A 23,829-nucleotide genomic window follows, 5' to 3' on the forward strand; every position below is an offset into this window, starting at 1 on the left:
CATAATTTCAAAATCGGTCCAAGACATTTTCACGCTAATAAAATAGTTTCAAACTGTGGTCCGCATACCATAAAGAAATCATAGTATGAACGGTAACAAATACATTTATTTAATACCTGAACAAAATACACGAATTTACGCAACCTGTTTAAACCAACTGTGTATTTAATGTATGACAACCTCTGAATTGTTAAAGTTAAAATGCTAACACATAATTTTCACCAAAAATGTCTTAATTATCCTAGAAAAGTGGAATTTCCTTTCACCATGAATTTTATTTATTAAATATTTTAAATTCAACAGAAACTTTTGCCAAATGCAAAACATATTTTTTAAGATTCAAATTTATTTGCAAAGAATTGGGCAACATGCTGGGAAGAATACCAGCAGAAAGGCTCCAGACTACAATCACAAAATGCCTGCATCCATATTCTTCCTTACACGCTCTAAATGAATTACCGCTGCTATAATCTGATGATAGTTATATTACAAAAGCAGAAAACACACTTCATTTTCCACGTCTAGCACTTACTATTACAGATAATGAAATATACTGACAGCATGTGAAGAAATAATCTATAGTACTCCTTGAAAATAAATTACTGGATTCATTGCAACTATCATTCTGTGGTTTACATTTTACAAGCTTGGCTACAGGAAGCAGGCAGGCAGGCAGGTAAACTCAACTGTATACTTTGAAAATAATCTTCTCAACATTATATACATTCCACAAAACCCTTCTCTCTTCATCTATGAAGCTACAAATACCAAGACGCAAAGAAACAGAACCACTACAACATCAGGTTGAAGAATTATTACATCACATTAAATGGAGTCAAGAGATAATTTTTTACAAGTTCATTTTCGCCAGCTTCAAGGTAACTTAAAAATCATAATAATACTTCTGATGCTGACATTAACATTATCCTTCAGAAAACTAATACAACTACATTTACATTAGAATCAGAAGTACACAGCAGAAATTATTTGTAGAGATGTGATACACAAGTGATTACACACCAGACACATTTCTAAAAAACATCACATAAATTAAGAACTCATATCCCAGCGTATATTACCTCAAACATTCCCTCCAAGCTATTGCTGGCTACAAGCAAGTACATTAAAATGAAAACTAGCAGTGTTCTATATACACATGGTAGAAATTCTGGAAGGGCAATGAACAAAAGACATCAATTAAAGAACTCTACAAGAAAGAAAAAAAATCCAAAAAGCTACTTCTTGTAATTCAGTGGCAGCTTATAGCAATGCCATGATAGTTACAATTTAATTGCAAACCATCACACACTTATATGCAACTTGCTTACCTACAGACTACTGTTACAGTTTATATTCCTTGTAAATGTAAATTTCTCTCCTTTATCATAAGTCTGTGATAATTATCAGATGCAGTTTTCTCATTCACAAATACGTTTCAGTGGAATGACAGTGGGTAAAAACTGAAGAAAGTCGAAGAAAAACCTGCTCCAGTGCTAATTTGTAAACCAAGAATCTCACATGAAGCCACTCAGGACTGAAAATGAAGGACGAGAAGAAAGCATCTAGCAATCTGCCTCATCACACAACCTACCTATATTACAGACCTACAACTCAACAAATTGTTATAATTTAAAATCAAATCCTTTCAAAACCATATTATTATACCAAAAATCCGTAGCTTTTCAAAATCAATCACAGATTCTTAACAGATTCACTAGAGTCTTGTTACTACAAATTAAAATAAAGTTCATAATGAAACAAGACAAAATACCTGTCCCCCCACCCCAAATACTTACATTATGTGAAGGCAACTGGATTTCAATCAGTCAACATACGCTGAGACATCAGAGATATATTGATCTTGACGATATTAAAAATATGAACACCTATTCTTGCACAACACTTGAATGTAAAAATAAGCATGCAAACATACAAACAATTGTGCAAGATATGAGGCTGTCAAGGCAGTGACTATGAAAAATATTGCGGTCTTGGTGGGATGTGATGTACTCTGTTAGACTGTTACAGGGGTCACATCCAAGAAAACAATAAACTTCAGCTGCCTAGCAGTGTTCCTTTTCTTCCTGATGAAATTGTCTATAATGAACTTAAACTACTACACACTTATAGAGATGTTAAGTTTCTTTGTGGTCACATTGTATGAATCAGGTATATATTTTTCAGATCAAATGCCAGGCTCTTCCAGGGTTTTAAAATTGCATAAGGGTAATCCACTGTTTGCAAAAAACAAAGATCAGCAATTAGCAAATAATACTGTTCAGACAGCAGTAATGTTCTGGACCTGTATTTGGGACATGCTCAGTTCGAATCTCTGCCAGGAAACTTGCTATCCTGACCAACAATCTTCAAAGGTTCCCTCAGACCCTCAGGCAAATGCTGGAATAGCATTTCAACTAGGCCACAAATGATTCCTTCCAAAATTTTTTCAGTTTATCATTTATCAATTACAGTGCTACTTGATGCTACATTCTGATTACTGATAGCACTGCAAAGTAACATTATCATACAAGTAACGTACTTCATAAATTTAAATTTTGCTTGGAATTCACACATCTTTTCCAAACTTTATATGTTAAAGAGGAACACAGACATAAATAATACAGGGTTATTCACAAGTCCGTGAAACATTTTAAAAATTCACAACAAATAAACTATGCATCAGATCATGGTAATTCTTACACTGATAGAGAATGAATCTCTCCAAGTTTTCTTTAAAAGTCTCCACTGCCTGCTAATCTCAGGGATCTTTGCAACTGTATCACAGCTGCTGTGGCTCTGGTCAACCATATGCTGACATGGGTGTGGGACGAAATGGATTATCGCATAGATGTCTGCCGTTATCAGCAAAGGTGGACATATTGAGTATCTGTGAACTATGTACAAAAAACTCGGTGAGTTTATCTCTATTTCAGTGTAATAAAATTTAGTATGCATTGCGTAGTTTATTTATTGTAAATTTACAAAACATTCACAGACTTATGAATAACCCTGTATATTCACACAAATTTCACTTTGGACAGAAGAGCCCAGTATATCCTCTGGATAAAGAGTTACTCTCTTAAGTACACTGAAAATCATTCTCCCTTCTTGTTTCTATTTGCATTCCTGCTAACTTTAAAACTATTATTCATATAATACAAACAGCTGATTCCATTTATGGCTTATTAAACCCTTATTCTGTGAATTAATAAAGTCCATAAGCTGTCCTTTAATTAATCATGCCATCAAGATATAGGGGGAGGGAGGTATTTCCTAACATATACCAATCTCAGCCCTAGATGGAGATGAGCTGTCAGCTTCACTCTGCAATTGCTTTACCCCATGGGAAAGAGCCCCAGTACCTTGAATAAGAGGGTGGGTGGATCCCAGAGCCATTGTGGATAAGGTGATGGAGATATATTCCTTTCCCTGTCAGGAATCAAATGCAGGTCACCTAGCTTGTAGCTAGTCACTGCACAGAGTTGTGCCAACTCATGTAATGAAATTCACAGAGCCTTCTGCTGTTACTGTTTAACAGAATAACACAGAATTAGCATCATGACAGTCTGCCGTGTGACAACTTAGTTTATGGTTATGAACATATGAAAATTATTTGTACACAGAACCAATAACTTATCTGTAGTTCTGTGATGACAAAGGGAATTTATGGTACAATTAAACAACTTGGAAGTCTCTCTTAAAAATGAATACTGAGGCCCAAATTATTAACAGTCTTTCATCAAACTCCCACAATCTTTTCACATGATTATTCTGTCTATATTATAACTTGAATTTTTACCTCCATGAAAACACAATTACACTGACTTACAATGCTCTTTCAAACAACTCATGTTAATCCAGATACCTTACAATTATGAAACTACTATCCTCCAATGAAGAGAAGACAAGGAAATTAACAAGGTCTGCCTGCACGTAGTGGGGCAAGCTGAAAACATATGCACGATTCTTGGGTGATTCTTACCAATATCCTTGGTACACTTCAGCTCAATGTATCCCTAAACGAACACCAGAATAGCCAAAGTTGACCATTTGCCTCGCCTTTTCTTCACAAGAGGACAGTATATCATATGGAGAGATAAATAAATGGCTACTGAGACTTAGAAATACATAAAGTAGTGCATTTCTCTTAATAAAAAACAGATGAAGACTACATAAAAAACAAATGGAAATAAAAATTACATAAAAACAAATGAAAATAAAAAATTGTCAAACTTAGTTCACTACTTCACAAAAAAATTTGAATTTTTTAATCCCCACACTTAGTATATACTTGATGGGCAATTAGGTGTCTTACTACACATTTGTGATGTATGCAGAAAGCAAACAGATGGCCGGATTGGTGATATTAATGACACCTGTCACTCCACCCTTCCTAAAAGTAGCAAAATTACATCCAAACAGAGTCACCTCTATATTCAACACGGAAAATATTTGATTAAATTGCCTGTCTATCCACTATGATATTACGAATGATTAACAATAATTAGGGATATAAATAAAACTGATAGAGAAGCACATCAGAAATGACAGAATTTTGTAATTCTTTTATTAGTTTTGCTTGTATAAAACACAATCCCTATGCCAAGGACATAGTTGCTTTTCTTGGCAGTACCACAACACACAGTAGGCAAAAGTTTAGAGAAGGAATAACAGCCAAATTAAAAAATTAAATTTACTTGTAATTAAAAACAATCAATAAGGAACTGAACTACAGCCAAAAAACCTATCACAGTACTTGTGCACCACACGAACGGCCACATACATATTGGAAAGTCTATACAGCAAATTTTTTAATACCTTCAGATTTCCCATATTTGGTTTGCAGTACAAAGAGGGACAAGGAAATAGGAAACAGGCAGGAAACCAACCACTTCAGGGCCACTTGTCCATCACAAATCACACATAACTGACCTGGGACTGAACCGAGTCCACTGAAGGTGGAAGCAGACGACCAATTGTCTCAGCTATGACACAGGTATCCTCCAATTTATGAAGCCAAAGTAAAGTAACACATGATTGTAAGCATATTTCTCATTATATTTTGGTATTACCATATCAGGAAACAAGAGAGAAATTAAACAATTTTAAGCGGGGTGGGGGGGACAGAACTTTGCAGCAGGAGTGTAATGGCCAACCTGCACTGTAGACAAGAGCAGTTACAGTTACCAACAGACCAACTTTATATGTCAGGATTTATGAAAATTAGTATATTTCTGACTTTCCTGACTAAGCTGAGCTTATGACTGTAAGCCTGCTATGCTACAATTGTTCAATGCCACTTTTTTTGTCTCTTCTTAAACCTTTCCCATCCTATTTCCAACCTCACTCATGCCAGCTACAAATCTTGTAAATTAAAAAACTGTTAGTGCATGTGAAAAGATGAAACTTCTGCAATCTGATCAGAATTACTGGGTTTTCGGACTTTGTCCATCATCCGGTCTTCTAGAAACTATAAGTCTTCTAGTTTCTAGAATACCAGACAACTGAGGTCTTCTAGTTTCCAGAATACTGGAGCATGAACAAAGTATGATAACCCAGTAATTCTGAGATATTATACACCACAATCAGAACCCTTTTGGATCTACTTCTGCAATGTCTTGTTCCTGTACAGAACTACAACAACAGAAGCCAAACATACAGACCAAACACTCTGTATGCAATCATGAGTAACTTCAAAAGTCTGTTGACACAAGGCTTCCAAAGGTGTATCTGTATTGGAAAGTGATGATGTCAAAAGTCTTCAGAGAGGAAATAAAAAAAGAGTTTAAGAATCTTCGATTATCATTCTTTGCCAACGGCATTAAGTGTGACCAAACACAACAAGTTTCATGGTTGTGCTATTTAGACAGAAGCCAAAGTTTTCCAGTTCATTCAAAGTGTTGCAGTTGGTGATTTGCAAATACTTCTTTTAAGTTATGAAAAGCCAATGCAGAAATCTGAACAGTTGAAACACAAAAATTACAGCAAAATGAAATGTCTCAAAATTATATGACTGCCACATACTACACATGTATCATGCAGACTGTCAATATTAAGAAATTTTAGACCAGAAATATTTTGGTAAAAATAAAGAAATGTAGTAAAGTTCATGGACTGCATTACACTACAACTGCACATATCAATGGTCAAGCTGGCCGAGCACTGTTTTCAGCAATATTAATACCATTACCTCCAAGTTACACCTGACACCAGGGATTTAAAATGCCTATTCCTGGACAATACAGGTAAATATGTTATATGAAAAAATTAATAATAATAATAATAGTAACATCAATTACTTTCCATGCCTACATAGAAGCCAACTGTTGGGATTTTTATAATCTCAGGATGAGTTTACTGTACAAGCGGAAAGATTATTAATAGTGAGCCTTAGTAGAAGAAGAGCAGTCGCTCCTGAGCACTTCCTGACAGAAGACGCCATCCTCGCTTGATGTTCAAATACTGGATGATGGCACGAACACAAATTAAGAGTCCTGAAATAGTAAACATTACACATTATTTGTCTTTCTTTGCTGTAAATTTACAACAGCTCCTGGAGAGGAAATACTAACTTCCTTATTGAGCAACCAGACAAGTGCCATGTCATAGAAAAAGCCCCAAACTCATGATGAGTACAGAGAAGGGTGGAAGGGTAATTAGCAGAGGAACAAAAATAAAGTGAGAGAATAGCCAACTCCAGTACTACTTCCTTCACCACATATCCCACAAAAAGTAACCTGGGCTTGAATCCAAGCCTCCAAAGTGAAAACCCCACATCTAAATGCCTGAGTTAGAGCATGACCCTCTTTGAACAGATTGATGTTTTAACACACTGACTGCCATTGCAATTTTTTACGTTTCTTTTGTACCCAGGCCACCACATTGAGACACATGTTGATTGTATACCACTCTGAATTGTTACAGAGGCTGATGTGTGTTGGTACCCGGAAGCTATATTGAACAGTCACTTACTGCATGCAACCAGATCCACAATGATGTGAACACATAATCAGGCACTAGAGGACAGAAAACAGTGTCCTCTGTGGCACTCAGCATGATAATTAATCATACTTCAAAGAAGCAGTGTATTACAAAAATTGCGTCATTTCATTAGATAGCAATGCTTACCAAGGCTTGCACTGTCTTAACCTTTATCAGCCGGGCCATTTAAATTCCGGTAATGGCCGCGGCAGCAGTTAATTTAAATGCCCGCCATCGTAGAGTAATAAAAATTGTAATCATGTTACTCAAAATGCTGTGATTTCTACAATTTTTGTGATAAACAAACGAAATAAATGCTACTTTGATCTAGAAAGAATATAGAATCAGATATTGTAATTTACAGATTTTAGAATCTGTAAAAATTGTTACATTTATTCCAAAAAAAATTCCCCAATTTTGAGCGTCAGTCACAAAAATGCATAAAGCTTCTGCACAGAACGTTTCTGCAGTATAAATGCATGCTGCTGACACACTGCCTATATTTTATCTGGCAAGAGGAGAGGAGGTTTATGTTTTCATTGCACATTCTCCAGTCACTCATCTTACTGTATACACGAGTGTGAGTGAGTTCTTATCCTACTTTGTCCTTATGAAACTCTGTCTGTTTATATGTCGGATAAAACACACAGAGGTACTGTTCTTGGAATATCCCCTCAATGCCCCTTGCGTCCTCGTCCCTTCAGAATCGACTGTACCGCATTCTGAATGGTGTGATTTACGAGCGGCCTCTCAATTTCGGCTTCTTCCACGCGAAATGGGGCCATGGTGCATAGTTGAAATTGCGATGTTTTATAAGCGTTACAAATAGAGGAGACCACTCGCCATCACTGGCCTACTTCCTGCTAATACAAGACTGATGCTGCATGTGTGCGCTTCGCGTGGAAAACAGAGTTACATTCGGACAAAGTGAATGAATTGCGACGTCGGACTCTGCATTCAGTTACATGCAACATTCAGTTAGATGATGCAGGAGGGAAGACAGTCTACTTATAAAGCTGGTGTCCAAAAATAATGTAAGTAGAACAAGAATTTCTATCTTAAAATTAGATTTTAAAACACTGTGGGCACGCGTGGACTGTGAGTCACAATACGGTGTCGTTTGGCCACTCGGCTTTACTTTAAAGGTCCCCATACAGTGTCTTTCGGCTCATAAAGGTTAAATACTAAGGCATCACACAACTTCAAACCTTCCTTTGATAATATGTTACTTTCAAACTACTTCTTACATCATGATCTCAAGGACGAACCCCACCACAATGTCAGAAAACATGATATAAAAGGAAGTCATGCCTCACATTAGAGATCATTCAACTGAACATTGATAAAATAGAGTTTGGATGAATTAAATACTGTTTCTGATATGTTTCTATCACTCACCATCAGGAAAGGTATGATGAATGAACTATGTTTTCTGTAACATTCCTGTAATAAAGTTATCTTTGTGCTTAACCAATTAAGCACTACGCCACAAAGATGCATGGGGGAGTGGATGTATAGTTCCATGTATTCTTAACCTTGGCACTAGTTGGAAAAAAGTGGTGAGCCTCACGCTCCAGCTGATTTATCCCCAGTACCAACTGGATAGGAGGCTGGGTGGGCCCCAGAACCTGTCGGGACAACGTGGAGAAGAGAAAAATCATGGCCCTACCAGGTCTCAAACTCTGACCCCTCTGCCGTCCAGCCCATAGCCAGTCGTTATGCCGACTGCACTATCCTGGCTCCCTCTTAACATTAATGTATACTGTATCAAAATATGTTAATGATTCAACATTACCAAAAGCCATTATGAGCCACCAAAGCCAACTGTTTTCACGGGAAGCCAAATCAGTTGAGTGCTTGACAATAAGTGTCCACTTAGCCAGGGACAGTCCAAATCCAGATAAGGCTCCGTAACGAGCAGCAACTGTGTGACAGAAACACATCAGCAGCAGGAAACCAATCCAATTGAACAGGAATGCAACTGGAAAAAAAAAAACAACAGAGACAACGTTATTATTCTAAGAAGCAAGAGACCCAAAAAGGGAGCAACTTGTGGCAAAACATCACTTCTGACTGACAGACTCGCAATGGCAAATGACTGCCACTGAAAACATTCCTCTGTAATTAATGGACTTACATGAAGACAGATACTCAGACACATGTTTACAGTTTCCAACCTGATAAACGAACCTGCTACCTGGAAGATGGAGGCAGTATGTTCCTCTGAAAAACTGATAACCACCAGACCACACAGTCATTTCCCAGCAGAGCACATTCTGATGTCTTTTAACTTATTTGGACAATAACATATTTCAGAGGATTTACTACAAAAAAAATGGCAGAACTTTCCTGCAACAATATTACTGCAGGACAAATTCATAAATAAAGAATGACAGTCATGGTGGCATTCTTCTTTTGTGAGTTATTTTATGATACTTTCAGCAGCTAAAGATTTAATGTGGATCTACTGGACAGATGAATGACGAACAGGAGGGGATCTACACTGTAATAATGTGTAGTGTTGTAGGTGGATACTGTTTCAGGGGCACATGCTGCTTCCATCTTCAGGATAAACCCCGAAGATTATATCTGAACATTTATGGCTGCGAAAACCTGAAAACTTATATGTACAGCTGTTCCTTTCGATTCACAAGGAAAATTATCGAAGTTTGCATACAGAATTAGTTACACGGGAAATACACACAAAATCAAATGTGAGGAGTTCTCTATCTTCTGTGATATAACGCCATGTAGTCTGCTGAAAATTAACCAGCATTTCACAGGAAGATTGGCTGACTTCCAGAAGATACAACTCTTCATAACCCTGGAAGTGCGAACTTCAAATCCTACAAAATCAAGTTTGTTTCTGGCAAGGATAGAAATGGAACCATCTGGGGAAAGGTACTAAAAAAATGCAATTAAAAAATTAAGTCTTGAATACTGTAATACATGAAGGGAGTTCATGGAATGATGATGACAGCAGAGAACCTGTTCCAGAATAAAGCTTCAGACTTCAGTAAATGAAAACAATAACAACAAAACTCATTAATTCCTGTCTATCCTTCTGTAAGAATTCCTCCTATGTGCCCACTCTGTTCTGTACATATTCCTATCACACAGTTGATCCATCTACTACACAATCTCATCAATGGTCATTTGTTTCCACATCTGATGCTGTCAAGTGAATTCTATTTCCTTCCATGCATAACACCATAGAAATCTGCTCAACCTGTGCTTGGTAGATGCCCAGTGTGACTCTCAGCTGCTTGCTTGAGGTTTTTCATCGTTTTACTAAGTCCCTCCAAAGAAAGCATTAGGGTAGTACCTTACCATAGGTCATGACAGCTTCCTTACACATCATTTCCAGTTCATTATTCACTGTCACTTGATCATTAAAGCTATACTGAGAGTTAATGACTGCTAAATAAATGTACAGATCCATGTGTAACATATGTCCTTATTTTCGTAAATTCATCTTACAGTGAATTACACACAAAAAAGTCTTTTACTATACTTCCTGATCTCACAATTCATCACATATGAAAGCTGTCCCTGTGATTAGTTAAGCAGCATACCATGAAGATATGGGGGAGGAGTGGAGGAATAGCTCTAAACATTCTCAATGTGTTCAAGTGAGTCATCAGTTTTATGCACCAGCTGGGTTCAAGAGCCTGTCTGCACACTGTATTGTGAACAGTAAATATAAAACATAAACAGTGAATTAATTCATTCCACTGTAAACCTACCCACATAACGACAGTCAAAGAATACTATATTTACTTCTTTACTTACCTAAAAATGCTGTGAAGAACATAAAGTCTGTTCCCAAAAGCCCTGAATCACTGTCTCCATCTGGAGATTCTGTATCAATAGCTAGGAAGGCTAATGGTACTCGAGGTGATGATGTGTGTTCACCTTCCAAAGTTTTCTCCCGCTGAACTTCTTCATAAGTTGGTAACTTTGTAGCGACCTCATACGGTGGGGGAGCAGAAAAATCCGGCTTTGGGGGAGGAATATCTTCTTCATCAGCCTGTTTTTCGAAGTTCAATACCAATTAACATATCACAAAAAAGAAATAACTATCCTGTATTACAGACTGCAGATGTAACATAACAACAGGCTTACAAATAGAAGAACAGGCTGCCACAATAAAACATCTGAAGTAAAGGACACAGAGCAAAACAAGTGGATGATGCCCCTTGTGAGGTGTAATAACAATTTTATAAATTTTAAAGGAAACTGTAATAGATTTATTGATTTAAATTTAGTGAACTACAGCGTGTGCTATTTTATAGCATACCAATTGACAAGTATGACATTTTAAATCATGAAGCATGCAGTTGCAATGTGACAAATGGACATTATTAGTAGTGTAGCAGTTTTAGCATAGTAAGACATCTGAAGACGGCCATTTATGGCCGAAACATGTGTTGAAAGTGAAAGTGTCAGAAAAAATGAACAATTTGTTGCACTGTTGAAGGACTGTGTAGTACAATAAACGGTATAAGACATAACTAACTGCACAAACCTACAGAATATGGTAAAAAAAAGTAAGCTATCCCTGTACTAGGCCGTGAAGGCCCATAGGGTCAGAATATGGTAACATGTATATATATATATATATAGGATGTTATTGCTCTGAAATATAGTGGGGGCATTCATTTATTACCAACATAATATGCTGAAGTTTCAAAAGAAAGTAGGGAGATGGCAATAAGAGCATTCTGCTGCTACAGATCTATATGCCAGATTGATATTGCCTAGGTCTTTTATGTATATACATTTATTTTGCAAAATTAAAAAAGTCAAGATATCTACATAACAGATAATATGCAGGAATATTTTTTTAGTTTGTTGTTAATAACACTTTCATTATTGGAACTACATAATGTTGATGACATTAATGACATATTAATAGTGGGGCAATCGGTGGAATGAGAATTAGCAAAGGAAACAGAAATACTTCAACAAAGCCTGCCCCACCGCCATTTTGTCCACTATAAAGATAACATGACCCAACCTGAGATTGAATTCAGGCCACTGCAGTGGATATTAATTTGATGTAATCATAACCTTCTGTTACACTGTTATAGTATCACAAAATATTAACTGAAGTACTATTCTAACCTAACCTACCCTAACGAAAACTATACCACACAACATAAATTTCATTCACAGCAAATGTTATTAATTTTTTTGTTCAATGCTAAAAAACCCTAACTAAAGCATTAACTTAATCGTACCCAGTAAGAACTCATTCACCTAAGTTACATTCAGACCAAGAGCATTTAAATTTTTTGATGTAACCACACCCCACCATCTGATCTATCAAATTTCATGCCAGCAGAAGTCCCTACCTCAAAAATAGGTAATCATGTTCTCAGAACATGTCACCACATTCTGAATGTTCGCCCAAATAACACAGTGCGCAATAAAATGCGTGTGACAATAAAACAGCAAGTACACATATATACATTTCAACTAATTACCTGATCTTGGCCTCGAATTGAAGATGGCAGTCCAACAGTTGTCATTTCAGTTTGAGGCAATGCAGTAGCGGGAAGAGTAACTGTCAGACTGACAGCAGAAATAGGTGGACGCTGATCTGTTGGGGCAGTAGGCTGCAAAATTTAAAAGACAAAGAAATATATGTGCATACCACACTTCAGTATGTCAATAACAAACTGCCAAAACCTCAAAATATATTTGATACAACATTAAACAAAACCCTCCATGCCAAATAAACTGCATTATCTGTCACATCCATGATACATCCAATGACCTCCAACTTGTTAAAAGTAGGATCATTGTGAAACCTTCGAGAACCAAGTCTAAAATTTATTTCTTACCACGTCACAGCGTGTACTTCTATCCATTGTTTAGATGTATTCACCAAATTTAACGTAATGAGAAAAACAATGACAAACAAAAATCATTCAAAGACGACAAAACTTCCAAAAATCTGCTTATATTCTTCAACATCAATCGATGGGTCACAACTCCTCACTCTGATGACGCGTTCGGAAATCGTACCCAGAGTCCTAGGTGGCAAAGATTATTTCCAATCTTTCCAACGTCATTCCACCGTTCCAATGCACAGTAGTGAAAGTTATGGAAAAAGGAAACCGGTCGTTACTTGCGAGAAAGGTAAACGGAATGGGTATAGTAAACTCTTCAGAAGGTAATGCCTCGCAAGTGAATTATTTTATGTGTCACAAGTTTCCGCTGCGTAAGGGCCATGACATTGTACATTGTACTTACCCACAGCGTATAGAGGTAAGGTAAAAAGGTGCGGGATGTCGTTGTATGAAGAAACAACCACTTGTTGAACCGTTTTATAAAATTTTTATTTATTTATTTATTTCGTCTATATAGATCATTGTTACATGATATAGGACAAGTCAGTTACTGTACATTGGCTGATTACAGTAAGAGAATAAAGTTACAATACCCAGAATTGTTCTCAGTAGATTACAATAGTTTTTATAGTTGCACAGTATACACAGACGAATTTGAGTTTGAACACTAAAAATATAATAACAATAGTAAACTCTATGACATCTTGAACATTGTATTGACTAGCACACGATCCACCGTGGGTGCTTCCCATAGTCACATGTTGTTGTAGACCATACATAGCAAAGACTGTTTACTTGCCATTGCTAAGCAATGGTACTTGAGCTGTCACTGTAACGTTTGCTTGAATGTGGGCAGTTCCCATAAAGGTATAATTGCTCCTGTGCTTAACTGAGCACTATGCCATGAAGGCCTATGGGGAAGTGGATGTACAGATCCACATTTTCTTGACTTCGGCACTAGCTGGAGGTGAGCGATCAGCTTCACGCCCCGGCCGCTTTACCCCCGGGGAAAGAGCTCCTGGTACTCATTGGATAGGAGGTTGGGCTGGCCTGGGCAACGTGGAGAAGGGAAAATTCTTGCCCCCACCAGGACTCTAACTCCAATCCCTCAGTCCAGCCTGTAGCTGATCACTATACTGACTACACTATCCCGGCCCCTATTATATAGATGATTGTTGTAAATATTGTCACATGTCACGCCAATTCGTGCTAAATGCCCTGCCCATCTCATCCCCCTTGACTTGATCATTCTAATTATACTTGGAGAAGAGTACAAGTTATGAAGCTCCTCATTATGCACTCTTCTACAACCTCCTGTCACTCCATCTCTCTTCAGTCCAAACACCCTCAGTCTGTGTTCCTCCCTTAATCTCAAAGACTAAGTTTCATACCCATACAGAACCACACAAAATTATAGTTTTGTATATTCTAGTTTTTGTTTTTTTAGTTTTCTCTGTTTACTTCTACACCAACCTCCTTAGTAGCATCAATTAACTAGTAGATTTTGATTATGTAAAAGCTAATTTGGATGTGACTTGGAACATGGACTGCAATAAGAATTGTCACCAAATTACAGACTGGTTATAATCTTGGTAGTTTTTTGTATATGACCCTCATCTGATATCCTTGTACAGTGATCATTTATGATCACTGCATTTTCCAGAATTGACAGAAGTTCTCAGGAAGGTTACTGTCCCAAGATGCAATTCTGACCTTCTGAATGCAACTCAAAATCCAAGTAATTATGTTACATCAAATAATATAATACAGCTGGATGTGTTATCATCAAAGGAAGGTGTAATGGCATTCCAACAAAGTCGCAACACATTTTCTTGCATAATAACTATCATGTTTTATACTTTATTACAAACAATTATTCCAATTGTGTATTTCTTCATTCTTTACATAACAATAAATATAACACTGAAAATTAATATCCAAATTATATACAGTGAAATGTCATTGCAACAAATTCCTACTTATGTTAAAATGAATGTTTTGGGAAGTGATGGACATATATGAAATTTGTAAATTGTCATATTTATATAGGACCATGCCATAGCTCAGGTCAGGTCCTGGCTTCTCCATCTCAGGTGACTTCATGTGAAATATGTGGTGGATGAAGGGGCACTGCAGCCGGTTATTCTCTGGGTTTCTTCAGTTTTCCCCTGCTGATCACCAATCTATCACTGTCCACTGATGCTTGAGAGCCATGACCAGGTAGCACATTATCATATCCTCTATCGTTAAGTTGGGGGCTTCACCGCTGACCTGGCATTCAGCTGTTTAACGAGCAATGACGTTAGTTAAGGTACTATATTTAGAAGAAAATGAAACAAGGTTTAAACCTCCACTCAAAACCTGCAACAACTGATTTTTACCTGCCAACTGAGTTAACATAAATATGGTGTACATGATGAGTGTAACAAAGCACAAATGACAGACTTTGTTTTGTTTACATGTAACTTCACCATATACTTTACACATGATAATCCACCATTCAATTTCTTTGAATATTTTACTGAGGCTGTTGAAAGAAGCCCACTGGATCAATACCCTCCACATCTCTCTCAGGCTGTCTGCTTCTCCTGCCAACATTTTTCCCTATATTTCCCTCAAGTTGCCCAGCCACTCTGCTCACTCAAATGTCGCAGTAATAATCCTTCACTAACAGCAAGCACTATGGCTGTTTCACATATGCTAGAGGGAAATACAAGAATAGTTAGAGTAACAGTTTGGAGTGCTGCCATGCCCACCGTCTGTGGAACTAAATTTTTGGTCATCAAATAGCACTATTTCCTGTATGAAATGTTAGAAATTAAATTATTTCATCTAGTTTCATTGTGCATACTCCTTCTGTATAGAGACTTCAGCATTTACTTAATAACTGGAATTATACAGAGTCATTCAGAATTAGGTGACACTTTTTTGTATAAACAGCTCGCTATGAGGCCATGTTCTACACCAGTGGCAAAGTGGAGGAGCAGAAACCCCATATGTCCATGGAACACAGACATGATTATCCTTTCCTGATGCATGGCCTGGTTCCCTCAGTCACCTAACTTGACCACAGCCAACTTTTCCCCATGTCACTACATCAAGGATCAAGTGTATCAGCATCCCATCACAAACGCCTGACAAAACGTAAATGAGAACTGTTACCTAGGTTAAGGTGGGACATATGAGACATCGTCTGTATTACCCAAGGACATCATATGGAACATTTGTGAAACAGGCAACTGCACCAGGAAAAAATGTCCAACATAATACAGTATGTTTCACACTTACAGCCTTACTCATTTTTGGGTATAACTGTTGAAAAGTGCAACCTAATTTAGAAACATCCTAACTCCATTTTTAGGATCTGGCTTCATAATGTCATAGTTTTACAGTTCTGTGAATATATCCATAAATCATAACAGTCTAACAATATTAAATGTTACATGTAAGGTTTGACTGGTGTTATTATTACAGCATTATATTCGAGATGTGTTGACAGTAAAATTAAAACCGGTGATTATGAAATACCATGCAACATGCAGAAAATGTACATACCTTATGTAACGTCTCAGTATTATAAAAAGATCGGATTCACATAATTTATAGAATTATGAAGGAAAGAGATTTACTAAAATTAATGAAGCTGGGGGAATATCTAGGAATTTTACAACAGACATAAACACAACAAATATATGAGAGATGTAAGGATTTTTCGTTGGACAGTGTCCACTCTCCGTAGTTGAGGTTACAACTACAGTGCTTCACAGTCTGGCTTTGTCTATGTCTCCTGGTAAGGAATAGGGTAAAGATATTCAGCAAATCCTTGTGACTGGGCCAAATACACATGATGGATAATGTCCAGAGAACATAATAATATCAAACCATTACCAAGAATCTTTATAATGACAAAATGTCTAATATTCATGTGCTAAAACCTTCTCAGGCAATCAGCTGGATCAATGTTGAACTAAAAACTAACATTTCAGACATCTCCTCAGTCTCTTATCATGAGGGCTGATGTGGTGAATGACCCTATGTTACTGATATTTATACCAGTTTGTCAAATCGATGCCTCTTCCCATTAGCGTACTATGCAGTAGGAAGGCAGAGTCAAAACTGCGTGGTCATCCGTCATTCTAACCTATCACCACACAGCTTAACCTGGTGTCCCTGTTGTCAGTTATTCTGTTTTCTTTCTTGGGATTTTTGTGATGTGTGTGTGTTGGAGGTGCCTTAATAACCTGGTGCTGAGATTCTCTGCTTTGCTGAGTTTGAATAGTTCCTTCCTGTTTACATTGTCCAGATGTAATTTTATTTCTGCTGCTTTGCTGTGAAAGCTTCATATCTTACATACTTGATATTCACTTCACATTATTCATTTAAAATCAGGAACAAATTAATTCCCATTACAATGAAGTCTCAATTCCCAGACACTCCCCCACTTATCCAGGATCCCTTAATCTACAGATGCTGCCATTGGGTGGGCACAACACTGGAACTCGACTCTATGGCTCTTGCAATCTCCTCATGAATGCCATGCCCCAACCACAGCAGTTGGAGTTTCTTGTATCTCTCAGGACAGAGCCGCAGTGGATTCCCTCGCCTTAAACCTTGATCTGTCTCACCATATTGATCAAGGTATGGAGGAGACATGAAACAGCCTCTATTTGGACTGGCTAGGAGAAGAATTTCACATTCTCGTACTCGAAGAAATATTCCAACTCCAGCACCACATTCATGGGCATGATAAGTACATGCACCAACTAAAATTTTATCCAGCTCTGTTTGGCAACAGTAGCTCTGAGAACATAGCATCTGACCACAAACCAAGCACATCGTTGGGTTACGGGAGTCTTCATGTTCACTGTTTGGGCAGGTGAAGAGAGAGACTGTGTTGATCAGTTCGCTGTAGTCTGCAGGAAGGGCGACTAACTGGTTCACAGGCAGGGGGACAGCAACAGGAGTCAAGTTTGATGCTCCAGACAAATATTCACGCACCTACAATGGCAAATAAGGCAAAGGTCTTTAAAACTGGTATCACAGAAATCAAAATCAAGCTTGTCAGGCTTTGCATCCATCCTGACAGTTACAATAGCAATAAAACATGTAAAGGATTTTCAAAATAGTATCTTCTTTAGATTAAACATTATACTCATTCACAAATGGCTTCTTTTTTATGGGACACTTATGATGCTGTCAGAGTGTCTACACTGTACAGCAGTGTTTCTCAACTACCAGGCTGCAGTCCAACAAAGGTTGAGAACCACTGCTATACAACAGTGAACAGCAGGATAATCTGTGCACTGGAAAAGACATGGCTGGAAACAGTCGTGGCCTAATGGTGGGAATTAGGAAAACTGTATTAAAAGAAACAAGTCAGAATAGCCAGTGTTCTTGCTGAGATTTGAACCAAGTACCTCCGAAATGTAAGTCTAGAACATTACCACTATGGTAGCCTGCTTGAACAAATAGGTTCTATTAAGTACAAGTGCAACAAGAAACCGGCATGCTCCAGAATTGCGTGTGAATTTCATATAATGAAACAGATACGAAAACTCTGCAATAACAGAGAAGTTCCTAATCATTCTCACACACATACTGATATGCCCTTAATGACAAATTACTACAAACTTTAGACATGTACGGTTAAACTGTTAAAACTTGGCAATATAGTTTTGTCATTAAGTAATAGCCGACAGTTTCAATATTATTTATAGGATAGTTTTAAATTCTTTCACTATCTTCAATGAAAGCCAGAACAGCTCAACTGATATACTAACCAGGTTCTGGACTGGGTAACAAAGGGAACGGGATTCGATTCTCAGTAGGGGAAAGAAATTTTTCTTCTGTCCACAGTGTCTAGATCAACTCTGTGACAAACCTAGCTTCCTACAGAATGGCTACTGGGGCCATTTCTTCCAGCAGTAAAAGCAGCAGGAGCATGGAGCTGACCGCTCCCTTTCATCTAATGCCAAGATTTAAGAACTGTTAAGCTATACACCCACTCCCTCATGGATAATTTTGCCTTTACATTCCCATCAGCAATACAGAAGCAATTCTTACCTTCTCATGCTTTGCCCATTTCACTGACAGATCAAAAACGACAGATGAAGATACCAGTTCATGGTAAGAATTTGGGAGACCCAAATAGGCACAAAGATTTTCAAATGAGTCTCCTCCAACTTCCATAAGTACATCTGGCCCAGGAACACCAGTAAGAAAATGGTAGAATAAAGCACAGCAACGCAGAAATGGAATACAAGCATCTTTAACCTGAAAATTTATAAATATTACAATAGAACAGTTGCTAAAAGTTTCATTCTACAATGTACTAAAAATACAGTCCTGTTTCGTAGAGTCCAACAGTAAGTAGTCTTTCAACCTAAAAGCTTGTTCGGAAATCCCAATATCAAATGAACTCTAAATGTAATACTGAAGAATGTAACTATCAAAGATGTCAAAAATGGTGCTAGCAGTACTTTTTAGTACAGTGTGTGCCAACAAAAGTGGGTGTCTGGGATGTCATGTAGATAGGTATATCAGTATCAAAGCTTTGGAAGAAGCTAATGCCCCATCTTTAAGGGCAGAGCAGTAAGTCATGTGGGGCGGAAAAAAATGCTGATAGAGGCAAGGGATAACAAAGACTGAGTCCAGGGTGAACCAATGGAAGTGGTATAAAATGAAATGCTGTGTCCCTGCAATTGTACATGACAGACCCATCTTCTTGTTAAAGGGGATGTTACATAAGGACTATGACTGCAAGTGTTCAATCACAAAAAAAAAATTACTGGTTGTGAGTCTCAAAGGGCTTGTTACCAAGACGAACTGATTGGTGGTAAACCAACAGTCATAAAGTCACCCTGACTCTGGCATGCAGCTTATTCTGTTTTCATTCTTACCTGTGTCCATACAACACGGGCATCCAACTTAGCTGCATTTTCACCACCAGTCACTGCTGCCACCTTACGAACAGTACTCACAAGCTCTAATATATTGCTATTCACTGCTGACTCTTCTTCATCCACGTCCATTGGCATTATTCCCTCGCTGAAATCAGCTGTCAGTAAAATTTTGACAACATGTGATAGAAACATGAGTTTCAGTGTGTTTAACTCTTGCGTGTTCCCACTTGGAATTGGAGTAGGCTGATCACTCGAGAAGAGACTTGGAAGGGAGAGTGTTAGAGGCACCAGCACTCCAAAACAATCCCAGTCAAAAATACATGGACCATCAGATGGATTATCAAGAATCATTGAAAGCAAACGTAGAGCATGACTGCTTATAATTTCTGGTCGATTCCAAGTGGTACCCAGCACTCCAACAATACGAACTAAACTTTCCAAGCAGTCCTGTCGACGACACGACAGGTCTCCAAGCAATGGTTTCTTCATGTCTCGCAACAAGCATTCCAGAGAATGGATTGTGTATGCGCAAGATTTCCATGTCATCAGTGGTACTCGTGAGTCACCTAGGTGAGGATGGACACACAGACCTTTTGTATATGTAGCTTGAGAATATAGGATTATTATATCTGAGAGGCTGTCTGAAAATTTTGGTTGTTCTGCAAGATTTCTATCAGCTGAGAAGAGGGCTGCAAAATTTGGTCCTGAATCACCCAACTCAATGGCAACTTGATCTAGAGGGCATGTATACAGCAACTGTTGAAGGGGCTGAGAATCTCCATCAGTGTCACCAATCTGAAAATCTGACTGGTTCTGTTCTGAACTACTTTCCTGTGCACGGATGGCCTGGATTCGTGGTGAAGTTCGCCTTGATTCTAAGTTTCGAACACCATTTGTAAGTTTCCTTTTGTACTTCAGTGCAATCTGAAGTCCTTGTAACCAAGCTTCGAAGCTAATATTTGTTTGTGCTGGTTGACCTGATGACTGTGGTGGCTGTAATGCTCCAAGAGGTGGAACTAGAGGCAATACAGTATTACTGAGGCATTCACACAATGGACAAAGAAACTCATGCTTTTCTACGTCGAAGCTTGAGGGCTGACGGAGACGATATGGTCGTCTGTTTTCCTTAGCTAAAATATTGTCAAAATATTTCTGCCAGCAGTGACTGTGCATAACATGACCACACGTGCCAGTGTGTGGTGCAGGGCCTAGGGTTGCAGGAAGCAACAGGGGATCTGGCTGGTCATCCCCACCACTTTCCTCCATGTCCAGGCTTTCTGTTTTACGGCGCTGACAAAGAACTGTAGACTGCTGAACAAATGCTGCTAATACCAATGCTGGCCCATCTGCAGACACAGTCTGATCTTCCTGGCAAAGGATACATGTGTAAGTGTGCTCTGTGGTAACTTTGGATGTCTGATTTGGTCCTAATGACACTGGAGTTGCTTCTAGACTCTCAGTGAGATCCATAGCAGAGTCCCTTAGTTCACCTGTTTTCCCCACTTCAGATGAAGTAGCTTCAAACAACTTTGCATTCTCTTTCATGAAGTTTTTCTGCATGGCTGTCATCTGAGCCATAATCTTTGCTCTCTTTTGAGCTGCCATCTTAGCTCGCCACTCTTTCTCCTCCTTTGCTGTATCTTCACTTTGTGATGTTTCTTGTATAGGTGTTGAAGGTGCAGTATTAGCTGGAACTCCTTGCCTCCTTGGGGCCGCCACTTGTCGGTATTTAGCCAACGTCCATGCCAACAAATCTTTGTGTGCTTCAACCCTTGGATTTGAACACAATTCTTCTATAAGCTGCTCCAATCCCCACTTCTCGGCACGTTCAGTAAAGAGTAAAAACTGGCAATACTGTTTCTCCTCCTCCTGCAAGGCATACCCAATAAGATGTAAGACTTTGTGCAGTTGAGCTTCAGAGAAACTCCTAGCTCGAAGGTTAACACTGCGTTCCAATACAACTTGCATAATATGGAGCATCACATCACACTGAAGCAAATTAGCCATCATCATAAATGCATCTGTTAATGGCGGTAATGGTGGAGGAGGGCAACATTCTGCTTCACCTGCAGCTTTCCGCCTTTTGCGCTGAGTCTCTTCAGATTTTGACAACTCTTCCCTTGTGTAATGGTAAAAGAAGACATTATATTCAGAATAGAGTTCAGGCTTCAGTTCATAGACACCCTTTCCTGTTCCCTGTCCTGGCTTCTTGAATTCAGCAACCTGATCTATAACCCTCTCCATGCCAGTTTCATGGTTCACATCTTCAGGCAACGTTTTGTTCAATTCAGAGTGAGGCAGAGGCTTAATGCACAGTTGCTGGATAAGTTCCTTCTTAATTCGGTCATCAGAAGTGACCTTCCCCACACCTGGAGTATATCTCTCACCCACCAACATGACCAGCACCCCTAAGAATTCTTCAACCAAACTAATGGTTTGCCTCATGCTGTCTTCTTCTGGACTTTTCAAAGTGTTCAGTTCAAACTGGGGATTAGCCCAATTCATTAAATTAAACTTGTTGAGCAGATGAATGAGAAACTCATTGCTCTCAATCAAACATGCTCCAACTTGGAGGAGCACAATATCACGGTCCAACATTTCTGAGCGACACTTCACATTATGATAGAAGTACAACTGATTCAGAAGTGAGTACCCATTACGTCGCCACATCCCTGCGTGCACTTGTGAGATCATTACCTGAAAACATAAGAGTAAAATAAATTACATGAGGTAAGGTAAATTTGTCCCTGTGCTTAACAAATTAACCCTTCTGGGACTCGAAATTATACTATACCGACTGTGCTATCCCAGCTCCCTCAAAATAAATTAAGTACATATAAAAAACTTGAAACATTAATCACTTTTTGATTTCAAAATTTTTGCTCCCTGTACCTCTGCTCCTGGCTTACACCACAACCCAGTTATTTTTAGCATGACACCAGCAGTATCCATTGGTTCACTAAAAAAAGCACAATCTACAGGTGCCCAACAACTGTATTTCATTTTGAAAAAAAAAATTCACATATATACAAAAAAGTCTAGTCAATGCCCATCCAGCCCCCTGTAGCACATTCTTATGAACATCTCATTCCATCATAGCAGTCACCCATCGATTTTTGTACATCTAGTGACAGATTACAAAACATGGTCAAATTATATTCTGATGGAGAAATATTTTGTGATGATGCATTACAGTCAAACCCAGGTCAAATGTGGTAGTCTGAACAAAGCATTTGTAGAGCAGACTACAAAAATATACAAAACTAATTTATTTTTATCGATTTATCTATTTCATCTCTATATTCAAAATACTGGTTTGTAGTCTTACATAAACAGTAGAGAAAAAAAATGTAACATGTCATAGCTTAAAAGCTGAAACACATGATTACTGATTGTCCTTCTCTTGTTCCTTTCCATTTCCTTTCAAATGTAATAGGTTATAAATCCACTTCTTACTGAGAAATGGCTAGCCCTGAAGGTAAAACCTAGTATGGCACTGAGTGTGTGAAGCCACAATGTGTATCACCAGAAGAGGTATTCAAGAATTCACACATTTTGCATATATTAGGTGAAAAGTCCTTGAAATTAACAACGGCAAACAAACTCTAAACACAAATTCTATTAAACAAACTCAATAAATCCAATTATGTTAATCATATTTGATCTTAGATTTTCAACTTCATCACATAGATGTACATACAGTCAACTCTCGATTATCCGGGCTAATGGTGGGGATGGAAGTCACGGTTAATCGAAAACCCGGTTAAGCCAAATTTTATTATACGGGCTGGACGACTGTGAAGGGTCGGAGTTCGAGTCCCGGTAGGGTCAAGAATTTTAACTTCTCCAAATCGTCCAGACCGGCTCTGGGGTCCATCCAACCTCCTATCCAATGGGTACCGGGGGCTCTTTCCCCGGGGGTAAAGCGGCCGGGGCGTGAAGCTGACCACTCACCTCCAACTAGTGCCGAGGTCAAGAAAATTTGGATCTATACATCCACTCCCCCACACGCCTTAATGGCGTAGGGCTTAATTCGTTGAGCAGAGGAACAACTTTACCTTTTACCTTTTAATACCTTCATAATACTA

General features: G+C 38.3%; 2 protein-coding genes across 6 annotated transcripts in view; both read right to left on the reverse strand.

Moving 5' to 3' along the window:
* Positions 1-86: 86 nt before the first annotated feature.
* Positions 87-13,013, reverse strand: LOC111874152 (NEDD4 family-interacting protein 1-like). The gene is made up of 5 exons (XM_023869395.2): positions 12,831-13,013; positions 12,471-12,602; positions 10,774-11,011; positions 8,777-8,962; positions 87-6,494 (listed from the first exon to the last, which is right to left on the reverse strand). Exons 1-5 carry the CDS (start codon positions 12,855-12,857, stop codon positions 6,391-6,393), a joined length of 687 nt encoding a protein of 228 aa, XP_023725163.1. The 5' UTR covers positions 12,858-13,013; the 3' UTR covers positions 87-6,390.
* A 2,562-nt stretch (positions 13,014-15,575) lies between these two features.
* LOC111874151 (E3 ubiquitin-protein ligase UBR2) overlaps positions 15,576-23,829 on the reverse strand; it is a 34,811-nt gene continuing 26,557 nt past the window's right edge. For all 5 annotated transcript variants that reach the window (XM_023869392.2, XM_033755382.1, XM_033755383.1 and 2 more), the window contains 3 exons: positions 19,739-22,438; positions 18,903-19,112; positions 15,576-17,837 (listed from right to left, as the gene is read on the reverse strand). In XM_023869392.2, coding sequence (XP_023725160.1) covers positions 17,301-17,837; positions 18,903-19,112; positions 19,739-22,438 — 3,447 coding nt within the window. In that variant the 3' untranslated portion in view covers positions 15,576-17,300. The remainder of the gene's footprint in view (positions 17,838-18,902; positions 19,113-19,738; positions 22,439-23,829) is intronic.

Source organism: Cryptotermes secundus, unplaced genomic scaffold (genome assembly GCF_002891405.2).
Source record: "Cryptotermes secundus unplaced genomic scaffold, Csec_1.0 scaffold26, whole genome shotgun sequence".
In the NCBI taxonomy this organism is placed as follows: domain Eukaryota; kingdom Metazoa; phylum Arthropoda; class Insecta; order Blattodea; family Kalotermitidae; genus Cryptotermes; species Cryptotermes secundus.